Source organism: Cervus canadensis, chromosome 24 (genome assembly GCF_019320065.1).
Source record: "Cervus canadensis isolate Bull #8, Minnesota chromosome 24, ASM1932006v1, whole genome shotgun sequence".
NCBI lineage: Eukaryota > Metazoa > Chordata > Mammalia > Artiodactyla > Cervidae > Cervus > Cervus canadensis.
This window is the reverse complement of record NC_057409.1, coordinates 27,817,964-27,834,912: the sequence shown is the minus strand read 5'-3', so window position 1 is coordinate 27,834,912 and position 16,949 is coordinate 27,817,964. Positions and strand designations below refer to the sequence as shown.

General features: G+C 55.6%; 1 protein-coding gene across 1 annotated transcript in view; it reads right to left on the bottom strand.

Annotated features, from left to right (window-relative positions):
• Positions 1-7,490: 7,490 nt before the first annotated feature.
• The window catches only part of CFAP65 (cilia and flagella associated protein 65), a 36,367-nt gene continuing 26,908 nt past the window's right edge, over positions 7,491-16,949 (bottom strand). Inside the window, exons 22-32 of the mRNA XM_043445497.1 lie at positions 14,773-14,964; positions 14,510-14,668; positions 13,221-13,364; positions 12,581-12,694; positions 12,266-12,373; positions 10,615-10,659; positions 10,178-10,380; positions 9,577-9,705; positions 8,559-9,056; positions 7,739-7,876; positions 7,491-7,625 (exon numbers count right to left, since the gene is read on the bottom strand). Coding sequence (XP_043301432.1) covers positions 7,493-7,625; positions 7,739-7,876; positions 8,559-9,056; positions 9,577-9,705; positions 10,178-10,380; positions 10,615-10,659; positions 12,266-12,373; positions 12,581-12,694; positions 13,221-13,364; positions 14,510-14,668; positions 14,773-14,964 — 1,863 coding nt within the window. The 3' untranslated portion in view covers positions 7,491-7,492. The remainder of the gene's footprint in view (positions 7,626-7,738; positions 7,877-8,558; positions 9,057-9,576; positions 9,706-10,177; positions 10,381-10,614; positions 10,660-12,265; positions 12,374-12,580; positions 12,695-13,220; positions 13,365-14,509; positions 14,669-14,772; positions 14,965-16,949) is intronic.

Genomic DNA, 16,949 nt, shown 5'->3' with positions numbered 1-16,949 from the left:
TCGAAGGAGGCAAGAAACAGTCCTAGACTCTTCGTGTCCAAGCACTTGGTCTCGGTTTCACAAGTGGGGCTGTGGCAGCGGTGACACGTGAGGGATTGAAAGAATCTCTCTTCTACATTCTCTGTTCCTCCCCGGTCTCTATCCAGCAACTCTGGACTCGGCCACCAGGGGGGGCGCGCGGGCCGTGCCGGGTGGAACGCCAGCGCAAAGGCGGGAGCAGCGCGGGCAATGGAAGTGGGAGTTGATGGGAGGCTGAGGCCTGGAGGCGCTGCAGGCGCCGGAGACGAGTGCGTCAGGCTGTGCGTCTGCGCTGGTCAGTGACGCGGCTGGTGAGTGCTAGTCCCGAGGCTGCGGGGGTGTTTGTCCGAGGCCAGTCATTGTGTTTTCGGAAGCTGGGGCTGGGAGGGCAATTTCCAGTCCAGGTGTCGGTGGGATCACCATATTCCACAGGAGATGGGTGGTGTGTGTGTGTGTGTGTGTTTTCAAAGACTTGGGGGGAGAGAACACAGTTGAGACCCAAGTTGGGATCACCATATTCCACAGGAGATGGGTGTGTGTGTGTATTCAAATGTGTGTGTGTGTGTGTTTTCAAAGGCTTGGGGGGAGATAACACAGTTGAGATCCAAGTTAGAATTCCAGCTGGAATTTGAGATGGAGACCTGTGTGTGAGAATCGTCATGGCTTCTCTCCGAGTCCTAAAATCTGATCTTGGCTCTGCACTAAAGCGGCTGTGAGGCTGAGGCACTAGCTGGCCTCTTCCTTCCTCTGCCTCAGTGGGTCCCACCACCCATATACTATAGTCAGTGGCTTTTAGTTCTACCTGTCCTCACTGGCTTTCTCAGAAACGGGCACAGCTACCAACACCACCCATAGCCATTTGCCAGGATCTCTAGACCTCTCTCAGGCTCCTCACGTCCCTCCAGACCCCTCTCTGGTTCTGGTGGTCCTCATAATCATCAAGAAAGAGAAGAATGAGCCCCTGAGGAAAAGGGGTTGTCAGGCAGCCCTGCCCAGTGTGCTAGAATGGGGCTCTGGGATCCCTGTCCCTTTCTGGTACTGGGGACCCCCTTCCTGCTTCCTTTCTCCACCAGATGATCCACCTCCAGCCTCCCGAGCCTCCTCCACCCACTCCCCTACTAGCCCCCTACCGCCCCCCCCCCCCCCCCAGCAGCTGGTCCTGTTTGTTTTCCCAGATCAGTTATGCTCAGGGCTTCCTGAAGGATGGATGCACAGGTGGCTTTGTTTGCCAGATCAGCACCATCACCCCTACCTCCTCCACATCCACAGCCTCTCACGGGAAGGGGTGGGGGAGGGAGTTAGGCGGACAAAAAAAAAAAGTGTCCTCAGGGCTACACATCCAGGAGACCTCAAGATCTCATTGGGATCTCATTACCCAAAGAGAACTTGCCACCCTATCCAGTGCTTCATCTCATATAGGGACCTTTGGTCCCACAGAGAAATCCTCAGGATTCCTCCTCCCCATGATTCTACTAAAGCACTCATCTCAGAAGCACCCTGATCCCACAGAGAAGCCCTAAGACTCAGTCCTGTATCCTCAGTGAGGCCCTGGATCCCACTCAGATGCCCATCCCATACGGGGAAATCTCGATCTGATGAAGAAACCCTCAAATGCACCCCTGGACTCTCACGAAGGTCTCCTTCCCAGAAGTGACGCCCTCCTCACGTAGGGCCCCATCCCTGGAACAGCCCAACTTCACAGTACTCTGGGTGGCTTAGAGGGCCCCTGCCCGATGGCCAATGTCCTCGCATCTGCCGGCTCCTACCCCTTTCCTTCATTTCACTGGCAAATCAGCCAGGGCTTTGGTGACTGCAGATGCAAATTCTGTGAAGGGTGCCTTCCCCCACCCTGTCCTGTCGCCAGCCCCTCCTTTGCAGCCCTGCTCTTCCACTCCCCACCCCTACCCAAGATCGGGAGGGAGCGGGGAACAGGCAGTGAGCACCTTCCCCGGGGCTGTGAGGGCTAGTCTCCTGGGAGACAGAGATAACAAGGGTGAGAGACTAGCGCAGCTCAGGCTGGGTCTGACAGCTGGGCCTGAAAGAGGTGGGTCTGGAAGGGGTGAGAGCCCCGCCCTCACAGACTCCTCGTCCGGTCCCTTTATCAGCAGAGTGCCTCTTCTCTGCCCCTCGGAGGGATGGGAGAACTGGCCCCATCCAGGGAGGTGGGAAGCAGCTTTCACCGCCACCCACTCACCCAGAAGCAGGACTGAGGGACTTGAAGGGAGAGGGCACACACGTGCTCACATTCACACAGACGGATCCCACATGCGTCCCATGTGAACAGTCTCTCCTAGGCTCAACAAACACCTCAACAGTCATGTTCATTTACGGGCAGATGTTTGTTCGCTCCTTTATTCCTTAACTATTTAGTCAAATGTACCGTGTTTCAGCCGCTGTGCTGGGTGCCTCGTGGACCTTCATTGTGCACACCACCCACTCCACGGTCATCAGAGTCACCCAGTCACGATCATACAGACACTGAAGGGTTAAGTGTGTGGGCTGCGTCTTGGGTTCAAATCCAAGCTCCCCTGCTAATAGGCTGGATGAACTTGTACTTCTCAAATTTTCCCTTTAAAATTGTTGTGAAGATTTAAATGCATGTAAAACCCAGCACTGACCTGTATCAAATAAATGTTCACTGTTACTGTTGTGGTGGCTGTGGTTACCACTGGCTTTGCTGTCCTCCTCTGGCTCCCCATCCGTGCCCCCTGCTCCTGGGGCTGGGCTGGGTTGTGGGGAGGAGTCAGGGCATCGAGTCTAGCTGCATCCCCCCTCCCCATCCCATATAGGCCCCCCCCCATCCAATACATGCCCTGTGGAAAGCAGCCTGGCTCTCAGAATGGGGAGCCTTCCTGCTTCACCCCATTAGAACCACTCTAATGATGAGCTCAGTGGGGGGGGGGAGGGTATCCCTATTTCTTTTGTTTTGCTCAGTCCTCTGCTCTCCAGATGGAACCAGAGACCTGACTTGTGGTCCCAGTGTTTTTCCTGGCTCCGTATGTGGTCTTGGGCAGGTCATTCCCCTTTTGGGGGCCACAGGTTTGTACCTGAAAACTAAGCTAAATGCTGACCCTGGAGGGGCCACCCAACCCTTACTCCTGTGATCCTGTGATGCCTCAGGAAGACTCCCTTCCCTCCTCCCCTAGCCTCTGCCTGCCCCCCCCATCCCCCACCCTTTACACACACACCTGGCCTAGCCAGAATGAGGGGGCGAGTTGCCACTGTTGTCATGGGGACTAATCTCCGAGAAGGTCAGTGAGGCTCTGGTTCTGCCTTGGCCCGATTGGGGATTAGCGCTTGTGTACAACACCACCCTCCCCAACCCAGTGCCTCCACTCCCTGGTCCCCACACTTCACACAGACCCTGGGTGGCCTCCACAGCCAGAAGTTCCAAGGCTGGGTAGAATCCACACGTGGGCAGTGGGGCCAGGGGCAGCTGCTGCAGCTGTCTATCCAGCAGTGGCTGAGAGAGAAAGGGGAAGAGATGAAGTCAGATCCACACCCCTCACTCCTCACTGTGGCCTGAGCTTTGCCCTTCTTCACCTTCTGCCCTTTACTGGGGCATTACGGGTGTCCAGGAGATAGGAGTGTCACCTCCCCTTCCAATCCTGGATCACAGTTGCAGCTCAGGTAGAAGCCACCTCTTTCTCCTTTGCTGTGGGTAGCATTTCCCCATCCCGATGATGTGGCTTGGGATGGAGGCTGTTTTCATACAGCTCCCCTTCCTACACACACACACACACACACACACACACACACACACACACACAGTAGCTTCCATCCCTGGTTACCCCGACCTCTGACCCAACATCTTCAAATACCTCCATCTCTCTGGAGTGTACATCCCTTGTTATCTCACATTGCCTCTTTGTGTCTCTGGCCTCTCTCCAGCTCTCACTTTCACAAGTCTGGGGTTGGGGGTGGTGGTGGATACAGCCTCTCTGGACTCTGAAATCTTCCATGCCCGCTGGGCTGCACCCACGGTCTGTCCCTCGGTGCTCCTGCTTGGATTCCCCCATCTCTTCTTGCACATCCTTCTCTCCTCTCCCTTTCTAATCAGTGATTTCCCTGTTCCCCCTACAGCCGCACTCCAAGTGCTCTTTCCTTTTTTCCACTTCCTCCATTACCTGTCCCTTCCCCCGCCCAGGGTGCTGACAGGGATGACAGGAAGCAGGCTCCGGCTTTGCGCAGGAAGGGGGAGGGGGTGCCCCCCCCCCCCGCTTCGAACACCAGCTGCTAAGCACCCCCCTCCCCAAGCCCAGCACCTGCAGGCCTGCCTGGCGCCTGGAGACTCCACCCCTGGGTCGGCAGGGGAGGAGGGACCGGGAGGAGAGGCCAGATCCCAGCCACATCCAGGAAATGCGGGTCTTGGAGGGATAGGGAGGTGGAAGTCTGCGGACACCGTCCCCCCTCCCTGGAAGCAGGGGAAGAGACAGTGGCTCTCTGTCACAGGGGCAGACCCCAGTCCACTGGTGAAACACTGTAAGTTGGGGGGGGGCGGGGTTCATTCCAAGGGGAGACCTTTCTGTCTTGCAGCCCTAGGGTCTGGAATCCCAGGGAGGGGGGCAGTGCTCTGAGCCACTTCCATGATTGGGGGAGGGGAGAGGATGCCCACAAAGACAGGAAAGATGTGCCAGGGCCAGACCAGGCCCCTGACAGGCAGATCAATCAATGCCAGGCAAGGAGCAGAGGGCTGGGCCCAGGACAGAAGCCTGGTCAGGGAGGCCAGGATGGGAGCTGCACACACCCAGCCCAGGACCCATGCATGGGCCTCCCCCCACCCTCTTGCCCAAGGGTTGCTGCACGTAGATCCAGCCTGCAGTCCGCCCTCTCCCCAGCCCTGCCTGGGATCTGTCAGAGCCATCTCATCCCCTTCCCCCTCCCCCTCCCTTTCTCTGTGCCAAGACTCAGCAGATCCTGTGGAACCTGCGGGTAGCTGGGTGAGGGGTGGCAGTGAAGTGGAGGGAAGGTAGAAGGGGAAAGCCAGCACCCCCAGGAACCACCAAATTGGAGTGGGAAGGGACCAGCGACTCCTGACCCTCATTCCCATCCCCCTGGGGGCTTCCTGGGCCTAGATGTGTGGGGGTACAGTCCCTCCTCATGATGTCTCCTCACCCTTAGGAGAAACTGGGGAGCTCCTTACTGTTGTCCAAGGAACCTTCCTTCCACCCCTGACCTACAACTAGCCCCTCTCTCTGGGGCTGACTTGGCATCGACATCAGTTCTGGGGGAATGGAACGGAAGACACTGGGAAACAAGGACAGGGACTCAACTGACCCCAGGCCTGAGTTCTAGGTTCTCCAAGCAGGGGGTGGGGGGTTTAGCGCAATCTTTCTCTCTCCAGTCAGATCTTAACACTCTTAGTCACTGAAAAGGGGGCGGCCTGTCCTAGGTTTGGGTTGTAGCTAATGACCCATGAACTCCCACCTAATCTGAGGGCCACTTAGACCCACCCCACCCTCAGCTGACTGAAACAAGAGACCTTGGGATTATGAAGTCTGGGAGAGGCGGTCAACTGCAGGGCCTGGCACCCGCAGCAGGCAAGGGCTACCAGACCCTGTGTTTGTCCTTCTCAGGCAATCTGTTGAGAGATGGGGAGACTGCAAGATGGGCCAAGGAGATGGCAGGGAGTGAACCCTCAGGATGTCAGCACCAAAGAGATGAGGAGGAACTGAACTTGATCCAATGTGACTCTAGCTCCCCAGACCCAGATTTTCCACACCTCATAGCTGTTGCTCCAACCCCTGCGAGCCTCCAACTTCGCAGGCCAAGGGGCTCAAAATCATTGCTAAAAGCCCAGAAACCAGAAAATGGGGACTGGTGGGCCCCACACGAGAGGCCAGACTAACCTCCCTCTCCTTGTGCAAGTGGGAAAATCCGAGGAGAAGCCGGAAATGACTTGCCCAAGACTACAGAAGTCGCTGGGACAGAGCCAGACTAGAAACCCGGGTTTCCACCTCCGAAGAACGCCTAACCTGGCCCCCGGACCCCCTACGCCACCCGGCGGATCTGGCTCGGCCCGCCCGCGTTATCCGGAATCGAAGCGGGCAGCCCTTGAGCCGCGGGCAGGACAGGGCAGGGCGGGCGGGGCCGGATGGGAGCCGGATGTCCCCGGGGAGCGGCGCACAGCCTCTCCGACCCGTACGGCGGCGGCGGCGACAGGTGCCTGCGTGGCGATCGGCCCGGGTCCCCGGGCGGATGCTGAGAGGCCGCCCCTGCCTCACGCGAGCCGAACGAACAAAACGCTCAGGTCCGGTTTGTGCGAGGGGCTCGTCGCGGGGCGGGAGCGGGGCGTCCGGGGCCTGGCTGTGGCCCTCGGCGGTCTCCTGGTCCTGGTCTTCGGCTAGCGCCGGGCTGTCCCGCGCTCGATGGCCGCCGCCCTCACCTGCGCGCATCTGCGGCTGACACGTCGGCGGCCGCGGCGGCCACTGCAGGTGCGCACCTGGCCCGCCCCTCCCTTCCTGGCCACCCTCCACCCGGCCCGGCCCAGCTTGGCTTGGTCCCCAGCGCACGCCGCGGAGCTTGTGCGGGAGCCCCGGCTCAGCGCGCTTTATACGGCCTACCCAGTCCCCGCCCCTAGAGACACACACGCGCGCGCACACACACACACACACACACACACTCACACCTGTCCGGGCGCCCGTTTGCTCGGGGCAAATATTGACTCAGAGGAGGCGGAGCGCCCCCTCACCCCTCTCCCCGCCCCCGCCTAGGCTTCGGGGCTGGAGCTCCTCCGAGGCCTTGGCGGTGGGGGTGGAGGGGGGTGTCGGGGACCTGGGCGCCTCTGGAACAACACCAGATGTCACTTTTCCACCCACCTGCCTCGGGGAGGGTGTGGGGAGGAGCCGAGGACAGAGGCTACCAGGCGGAGGTTAGGGGGAGCGGGAGGTTGGGTGTCCTAGGGAAACTGGGGCATCCCCTGGCCTGGGGGATTCGGATTCACATTTAATAGGGTCTGTGGCCCGCGGCCTAGCGATGCGCTCCGTCCCCGTCCCAGCGTCAAATTCTTGACCTTCCTCGACGTGCCTCGATTTCCCTTCCTGTCAGCCTCCGCAGAGTCCCGGGAGTCCGGCAGATGCTGAGTAAAAGCTAGCAGTGGAAGGGCCGAACCTCGGAGTAGGTGCGGCAGGGAAAGGGAAGGGATGGCCCCTTTTGCTCCGCGGCCACCTGCTGTGCAGACCAGGCCACCCGGCTCTGCTGGGGTAAAAGCCGGCCAGAAACCACCCGGAGCGCCCTCCACTGGCCAGACCGCAGAAGTCTCGCCCAGCTGCCGAGTGGAAAGGAGAGACTCAACCTCCCAGCTCCGAGTCAGTGCGGTCCACCTTGGCCGCTTCCACCGTCTGTGCCTCTCAGACTGCGCGCGAGTTCTTGTCGCTCACGAGGAAATAAAGTGAAGGCAGATGTGTGTGGGGGGGGCGGGGGCGGGGAGCTAGCTGCTTTACTGAGGGGTGATGGAGAAAAGGCCGGGAGGAATCTACAGATGCAAGTCGGAGGGGGTGGGCGCTTGCGTCTGCAAACAGTCGGTGGGGGGCGGTTCAAACGAGCCGGGCATCTCCGCTTGCTGCGGCCCCGGGGCCGCTGCCGGCAGCGACTCGGGACTCAGAATCCTGGAAGACAGAAAGCCCCAGGTAGGGGGAGTGGAGGAGAAGCTTCCTGGCGCCCTCGTCCTCCCCTGCCGCCCCTCGCGCCCTCCAGCGGCCGCTGGCCCCGGCGCCCCCACCTGGGAACGCTGAGCGGCGGCAGGGCGATGATGCGTGGTCGCGAGGTGAGCACCACCTCCCCGCGGCTTGCCTCCACCAGGATGTTCTGGATCATGTTCTCCAGCAGCGCCTCCTGCAGGATAGCGAAAGCCGGGAGCCTGCGCGGAGGGAGGCGGGTGCGCCGGGGTCAGGGCCGCCACCGACTTGGGTTGGGCTTCTCCGCTGGCCTCCTCTGTGCCGTACCGTTTGCCCCGAGCTTTAGGTGGATTCTCACTTAACTCCCCGCCCTCCCAACACTATGAAACATTCTTGTCCCAGTTTTACAGACGTTCAAACCATGACTCAAAGAGACCAAGGTGCTAAATGTCATGCTGTTGGTACCGGAGAGGGATTCCAACTCAGACAATCCGGGTTCCCATCCCAGGACCAGGGCTGGGGAAAGGTTCTGAGCCATGAGACCGCACAGAAGGAGCTCCTAGGGAATCACACCGTGGACAGAAAGCCACAGAGCAGCCCCAGGAAACGGCAGTGCAAGACGACGTGGTACTTTGCTCCTGGCTCTAGAAAGTCACTTAAGTGACTTTGAAGACTATAATCACCCTGCTGCAAGTGGTGTGATGGTAGATGTTAATAGTCTGCTCTCGGAGAAGAAAAATTAAAGCTCAGATCGCCATTCTGTACATAGCGCCCCTGAGGCCTTAAGCTTCCAGCAGCGCTGTCAATGAACGCGGAGTTGGAAAGAGAAGCTGACACAGTTAGAGACCCAGCACACCACTGCCTCCTAGGACCCTTCTGCACTCAGCCCTCCCTCCAAACCCTCTCCTGGGCCTGGCTGCTCACCGGCTGATGGCCTCCTTCCCATCCTGCTCTTGCCTCTCCTTCAGTAAGGCCTTCATCTGCTGCTGCCACTGCCATTTCAGGGACTCCTGGGATGTGGGCTGCAGCAAGGGCTTCATCTCTGTCCAGGGCAGCTTCTCCCCCTTGTCTTCCCCCTCCTGCTCCCGTAGCTCCTCCTCGCCCATCTCCTCCTCCTCTTCCGTCTCCTCCTCCTCCTCCTCTTCCTCCTCCTCCAGCTCCTCCTCTTCTTCTTCCTCCTTCTCCTCCTCTTCTTCCCCCTCCTTACTCCCCAGCCTCCGTTTGTCCTCCTCCTCCTCCTCTTCGTCTTTGCTGAACTCCGAGCTCTTGGAGGACTGAGACAAGGCTGGTACCACATGCAGGCTGCTGTTGTGGGCCATGAACCTGGCCGACTGCTCATTCCAGAACTGGCAGAAGTAAGGCATTTGTTCCACCAGGTTTTGGCCCACAGCCTCATGGAAGAGCTTGTCTTCCAGCAAGCCCCTGGGTGGGCAGAGGAGGAGAAGGTCCTCACTGAGAGGCCTTGCAGCCCTCTGTGGGGGATTCTGGTTTCAGGGTTCCCCGAGGGGTGGTTCTTGACTACTGTGGCCACAAACAGGTGCTGGTGAGGGGCTGATCAGTTGCTCTTCCCGCCGTTCCTTCTTTAGAAAAGGACATCTCTGGTCCCCCCTCCCCCTCGGATTCTTAAAGGCAATCATTATATGATAGTGGAAGAGCCAGGAGGTCAGAGGTACCCAGATGAGGGTAGGAGCCTTGGAAAACAGTGACCTAGCTCCAGACCCCATCTACCAGCTGCAACCCTGAGTACCTTGGGACCCAGCCCTGAGGATCCCTCCAGCCAGGTCACCCTCCAGGAGAGCCTGGAGCACCCCGTGGAAGGATCTTGTGAAGTTCTATCTTTTAGGAAAGGAAGGGCTGGGACATGTGGGGCTTTGGGTGGACCCAGAGTTGGCTGAACTCACAAGGGAGACAGAGGGGTGAGGGTTTGGGGGAGGGTGCTCACCTGATGATGGCGCAGAGGCAGTCAATCAGAAGCTGCTTCTCCTGCTTGGAGACAGAGGCCCAGTTGTCAGGGGATTCTTCCTCACCAACCTCCGATGCCACCTTGGGGCACATCCTCTTTGGCAGCTCCCTGGGGGGCAGGCCATAGCATTCTGAGTGGCCTGGGCAAGCCACCATGCTGGGGTCAGGGGCATGAGCAGTGATGGTGGCTACCCGGTCATGAGGACATATGTGAGCTTGCAGCAGCCTCTAGTCTTAACCCAAAGATAGTGCTGCTGCGTTTTGGGAATTAAGTTCAACTCTCAGAGTCAGCACAGGACTTGGAGACGCTCCAAGGTGGAAAGGGAAGGGAGGAGGGGAGGCAGGGAGGCCTAGGTGTGTTCCCCTGGGGGCTCTGGCTCTCTGCCCCTCCTTGTAAGGGCCTGACAGTAATGGGGGCATCTTGGGCCCAGCAGGGCACCAGTAGTCCTGCTGATGGCTGCATGTGCTCCAAGCCCTCAGCAAGGGTTAGATCTGGGTAGCCCCTGTTCTGGTGTGTGTGGGGGAGGGGCGATGCAGAGAGTAGAGAAGGGAGACCCCTCCCTTCCTCCCTGAGAGTTCACCAGTGCAAGAAGTGGCGGGGGAAGTCGGAGAAGTAGCTGGCCAGGAAGTCATCGGTGGCATGGGCATGGGCAGTGAGGCCTAGGCAGAGCATGCCTGGTGAAGGCGGCTGGGGGCATGGCCAGCATGTCTCCTCCTTCACCATCTTGAGGTTCCAGCTGGTCGGCCGGTTGAGATCCTGCTGGTTCTTGATGGGGGGCAGCGTCTTTGGGAAAGAGGAGGCACGGATAATAGGAGCTGGGGACTGTACTCCCATCACTGATGGGTGCTTAGTCCCCCAACCAGGCCTTTGGCGACACCTCTGGCATTTCATCCCCACCCATCGCTACTTTCATCCCTCCCTTCCAGGAGGCTGGACTGGGGATTGGAGGTATCTCTGGGGAGCAAGCAAGGATCCTTTCAAGACATCCCAAGAAGATGGGCCTGGGTTTGTCCTCACCTTGTATTTTCTCGCAGGCTCACAAGCTGTACAATATGCCCTTTTCTGTGGAAGCAAAGAGACCCTTGCTTAGGATGCAAGAGGCCTAGAGGGATTCCCCTAGTCCTACCCTTCCTGCCGACCCACAGAGGGCCTAAAGTCAGCGCCACCACCTGCTGCCCTCTTGGTCCTGCACGACTCCCAGCCACACCCTCTTCCAGAACATTCCCCAGGGAAGTGCGGCCTACAGACAATGAAAATCTGGCTACCTCGCTAAAGGGAGGGAAAGGAGATGCCACCAAACAGTGCAGGCTGCTCCAACATCACTTGTCCCTGGTGCCCAGGAACGCTCTGGTTTAGTGGGATGAGGAAACAGCCTCCCATATTAAGCCTTAATTCAGAAATCCCTTCTCCCATAGCCCTCAAAACATGATTTGCCTTCAGAGCTGGGCCAGAGCCTCAGAGGGGAGCAGTGCCTCCCTGAGGGTTCAGTGTGGAAGACACAGGGGCGATCAAGGTGCAAGAGTGCCACCATGGGGAGGAGGAAGCAAGGTGGACATGTTGACTCATTTATTCCCAGTCCCCCTGCATAAATACTAATATTAGGCCATATTGAGTGAAGCCTTTCTGGGTACCAGGCACTGTTGTAGGTAATCTACAAGCATCGACTCATTTAATCCTCCCAACAATGCCACAAAGTGGATTATTTTTGTGTTTTAAAAGTTTTAAAACTTTTCTTTTTAACCTTTTCTGTTTGTTTGTTTTTGGCCACCCTGCACAAAGGATCTCACTGGTTGGGGGATCTCACTTCCCCAACCAGGGACTGAACCTGGCCCATGGCAGCGAAAGCCTAGAATCCTAACCACGTGTCCACCAGGGAATTCCTTTTTTAAACCTTCTTAACATGGAAAATTTCAAAGGTACACACAAATGGACTTTCCTGGTGGTCCAGTGACTAAGACTTCATGCTCTCAATGTAGAGGGCCCGGGTTCAATACCTGGTCTGGGAACTAGACCCCAAATGCCACAAGTAAATATCCCACGTGCCACAAGGGAGATCAAAGATCTCGTGTGCCAGAACTAAGACCAGGTGCAGCCCAATAAATAAATAAAAATACATATTATTAAAAAGTATACAGAAGTGCTGAGAATGCTACAAAGAGTTCTCCATTACCGCCAACCCAGCTTCAACAATTAGCAGTTCATGGCAGTCTTCTCATCTAGACTATCTTGAAGCCAATCTCAGATGTCATATGACTCCCATTATATAGTTGAGAGAACTAAAGAGGTTAAATAACTTGGCTAAGATCCATCAAAGCTGGAAAATTAAGCCAGACACTTGTTTCCAGAGCCTCCACCTGAAAACACTATGCCACCTTCCCTTCCACCAGAAGGCAAGCTCTGCCTGTTTCCCCCTGGATCCCCAGTGGCCAGCACCCAGTAGCCACTCATTAAATAGTCTACACGAAGCAGGGAATGGTCAACCAGCTTTCTGTATCCACAGTTTCTTGGGAGGGGCTATGCTTCGTCTAATAAAAGAAATCTAATCTTTTATGTCAAGCTGGTCAGCTTTTAGGACCACCTTCGATCACCACCTCTGTCCCCTCTGGCAAGGCTAACCAGAAGGCTCTGTGGTCTTCAGAGCCCACTCTGCCCTCCTCACCCTCCTCACCTTCACTTTCCTATCTGTGATGGTGAACTCCACTTCCTGCCGCAGTTTCTCGTCCTTCCACTCCTGCAGTTCCTTACGGTACTGCCTCAGGTGTTCCTGTTGGTACACCTGTGGCTCAGGAAAAGGAGAGAGAAGACCAGGTCTGGAGGGCCTTGGCCTGGGCCTGTGCTGTGGGCCCCCCACTTTTCCAGAGGTTGGCCCTTGGAAGAGAGGCCTTGGGGCGGATCTGGGGATCTCAGAGACCACTGCACCACCCCCCCTACCCAAGATTGGGAGCTGTGTGCCATCCCAGCTTCTCTCTGAGAGTGGTCCTACCTTGCATACCAGGTCCATGCTATAGAAGCTGGCATGCACTGAGGCCTTCAGGGTCACCATGAATGGGATTGTCTCTTCGGGAGCCACCTTTCCTTTCATAGGACTCACAGACACCTATTTATATTTGGGGAAGGAGTCTCTCTGGAGCCTCATATGGATGGAATGGGACAAGATGGGATAGCACAGGATGGGATGGGGTGGGATGAAGTGGGATGGGATGGAGTGGAGTGGGGTGTGAGGGGATGGAGTAGGGATGGGATGGAGTAGGATGGAGTGGAATGAGATGGAATGGGATGGAGGGGGATGGGATGGGGTGAGATGAAGTAGGATGGAATAGAGTGGAATGGGGTGGGATGGGATGGCATGGAATGGGGTGGGATGGGATAGAGTGGGGTGGAATGGGACGGAGTGGAGTGGGATGGGATGGAGTGGGGTGGGATGGAGTGAGATGAAGTGGGATGGAATAGAGTGGAATGGCGTGGGATGGGATGGCATGGAATGGGGTGGGATGGGATAGAGTGGGGTGGAATGGGACAGAGTGGAGTGGGATGGGATGGAGTGGGGTGGGGTGGGATGGAATGGGATAAGTCTAAAGGCCCTCTGAAGGTTCTGGTTCCCTGCAAACACAGGGAACTCTCACCTCCCCAAAGTCTAGAGGCTTCAGCTGCCAGGCAAAGATAATTGTCTCATTCTTGGAGATGTTGTTAAGGAATAGCAGACGGCTGCACTTGCTCTGCACAGGAATGTTTCCCAGGGAGATATGTGACTGGGACAGGAAGACATTCTGTTGGTGGAGACAACACAACAGCAACTTTGGGAGGTGAAGAAGTACTAGCCTAGCCATCAGTACCAGTCACAAGTGCTTCCAACAGGCCAGGTACCCTTGTAGGCAACTGACATGCATTTAATTCTCACAGTGGCCCAAGGATATAGGCACCACTATTGTCCCCACTTTACAGATGTTCAGAGAGTATAAATAATTTTCCAAAGGTCTCTAGGATAAACCCAGACAGTATTACTCTAAAGCCTATGGTTTTGACCATTAAAAATAGGCTTGAAAGGGCTGAGAAATCAGAATTTGCTTAGAAAAAGCAGAAGCAAGGCCAATATAATTTGAGCCTCTGAAGGGTAGTTGTGAACTAATAGGTGGTCAGCTGTTGGCATCTTCACCAGGCACAGAGCAGGAGTTGTGTGGTAGGGGTTTCTGGAAAAACAGGCCATGGAAGGGGCATTTTCTTGGTCTAGACCCTGAGTGCCTCCAGAGCTGAGACTCTGTCTGGCACTTTTCTGTGTCCCCAAAACTGTGTCCTCCATGGTATTCATCCTTCAGTAAGAGTCCAAATAGGGGAGAAGGGGAAGAGTAGACAGGCAGATGTATTGGTGGATAGTAACTGGATGAGTGCATGGATGGTTGGATGGATGGATGGGTGAGTAAATGGGCATGTGGGTCAGTGGGGAAATACATGGATGGTGGATGGATGAATGTGGCAGGCCTCGAAACAGTGAGAGAAGTGTGTGAACTAAAGGTAGTGTTACTGACCCTAGGCATCTTTCAGCAAAATCCATCTAGATCCAAGGGAGAGGCTGTTCTGTATGAAGATAATATCTCAGAGCCCTAGAATAGCTCCTTTCTACCCCTTCCAGTGCCCCCCCAAAGGCCCGGCGGCGAGGGTGGATGGGGGCCCCCGCAGCAGGTGGAGAGCCTTGAGCAGGAACACCTGTGGGCGCTAGGTGCCAGGGTGAGCCTCTCATGGAGCTGGTGCTGCATCCTAAACATGGAGGAGGATCGGTTCCAGACTTCACCTCCGTCTCCCTCTCCTTTTTCAACTCTGTGTCATTTCCTTCTGCCTCCTCGTCCCGCTGCGCCAGCCACCCTGGGCCCTCAGGCTCCTCCTAGGCCTCAGGCCTTCCCAGCTCCCTTTGCCTTACCTGCCCAGGAACCATCAGCCTTGAGTGGATGGCGCTGTTGTCCCACAAGGAGAGGCTGTGGGACGGGGCCGCGTCCCCCAGGACGTGGGGGTCGTAGCCCACTCCCTGGAAGCGGATGACGGCCGAGTTCCACCCCAGGATGTGTATCGGCACATCGACCTGGGAGGTTAGGAAGGGGGCTGCAGGCCCTGGTCAGAGCAAGGCCTGCTGGGGGGCGGCCGCCTCCAAACCCCCACCCTGTGTGAGCCGGGGCTTCTGCTCACCGTGTAGGTCTTGGCCTCAATAGGCGAGAAGATCCAGAAGACCCGGGCAGTTGTGCCCGGCTGGATCTCCCCTTTGGGGTTGAGGCAGGAGAAGATGGGGTGATCAAAGTTTTTTTCCTGAACCTGTGACAGGATGTTGGTCTGGATCTCATATGTTACGGGCACCGAGCCACCGTTATACAACTCATAAATCTGCAGGGGGAGGAATAGAGGAATCTTCACACCTGCTCAAGGCCACCACGCAGGGAGCCTGGGATTCTGTGTTCACTGTGGCAGTGTGGGTTGATCTCCATGACGTCACCCTTATAGTCCCAGAGTTCCCCTAAAAACTTCTGATTTTCCTTCTGGCTGGATCACCCATGAAGTATACAACTGTATTTTCAGCCTGTAACATTTTAGTATAATATGTAATCTTTATATTATTTGCTCTCAACTTACCTAAGTCAAGTGTAAGGGGACCCTAATGCTTGTGTCCATAGTGTTGGAATTTAGGGAAACGTCCATGCACTCATCATCCGGACCCTTCATGGTTTTCTAGGCTCTCACTCTAATTACCTGGGAGGCTGCCACTTTCCCCCTCTGCCATTAGAGGCAGTTATGCTTAAAGACAGAAAAGGGAGCAGAAGGAAGGTATGAGGTCCCCCAAGACTAACCCTGAAGTTGGGGAGTCACAGAACGTCCTGCCTGAAACCAGAGGTCTTCTGGTCCAAGGCTCCATGTTAGAGATAAGAGAAAGAAGACAGTGAGAATAAAGAGCTTATCTGGATTTAGGTTCAGCCCCCTCATCTTTCTCAGCACCCACTCCTGAATGTACATTTTTTCCTGTAGCTTGGACCGCTGTCTGAGCTTCAGACCCGGTATCCAACTTCTATTTGATGACTCCTCCTTGTTGTTTCATAGGCATCTTACATTTGGCCAAGACCAAATTCTTTACAACCTATTCCTCCCCCTCATGTATCTCACTTCAGCGAATGGCACCTACATATTCCCAGTAGTTCAAAGTAAGAATCCAATACATTTTCCCCCATTCCCTTCTCTTACATTCCAGATCTAATCCCCAGCAAGTCCCAGTGATTCTGTCTTCAAAATGTAGATTAAATCTGTTCATTCCCTCTGTTTCTGCTGCCTTCTTGCAGGTCCCAGCCATCATCTGTCATCATCTTATGAATGAAAGGAGTTGTGGAGTTTGGTTGGAGGTACAAGTTGGTCTTCTCCTTTGCCCATTTTCCACTGTCTGTGTTCAGGGTCACAGGAGAGTGGTCTGGTCTCTCTGGAAAGCTCTCCAGGAAGCATATGAGTCTTTGCTTGTCTTTTTGAGGGCCTGGGCTTCTGGGTGAGGCTTCTGGGAAGCCAGTGGGTAGAGGGGTTGTGTAAGGAAGTGAGCAGAGCCCGGGGCCATGAGACCCTGTCTCAGGTCTAGGAAGCCCTTTTATTTTGCTCCAGGCTGAGTGGCTGGAGGTCCCTGCCCAGAAACACAAGGGCATCTGAATGATTAGAAATTTCAGAGCTGTGAAATGTTTGGAAAAATTCTACATCTCCCTCTGGGAGATTGCCAGTATACATTTTCAGAACGAAGGAACCTGGTTCCCTCCAATTAATAAAGACAATTCTGATGGTGAAACAGATCACCAGCCCAGGTGGGATGCATAAGACAAGTGCTCGGGCCTGGTGCACTGGGAAGACCCAGAGGAATCGGGTGGAGAGGGAGGTGGGGAGGGGGGGATCAGGATGGGGAATACGTGTAAATCTATGGCTGATTCATATCAATGTATGACAAAACCCACTGAAAAAAAATAAATAAATAAAGGGGAAAAAAAGGTAAAAAAAAAAAAAAAAAGACAATTCTGTAGCTCCATGAGGATTAACTTTCTAGCATTTCAGCCTCTGGAAAGATGCCCTTTTTGGAGCAGTGATTTTCAAGATGTGACCAACAACCATTAGTAAGCAGGTGTACTGAAACCAGTTTATCAGGTCACGTTTGGCATTTAAAAAGTGGAACAGAATAAAAAAGAAAACATCAGAGCACTCAGCATGTAGTGGTGTACATATTGATTTGCGATACTTTTGTTTCAGTTGGATGTGTATGTATGAACTGCGTTTTCCAAAATATACTACGGTTCATGGTCAAGTTTGAAAAACCCTGTGTTAGAGGAAGGAACCCCCCTGCTTTTACATGA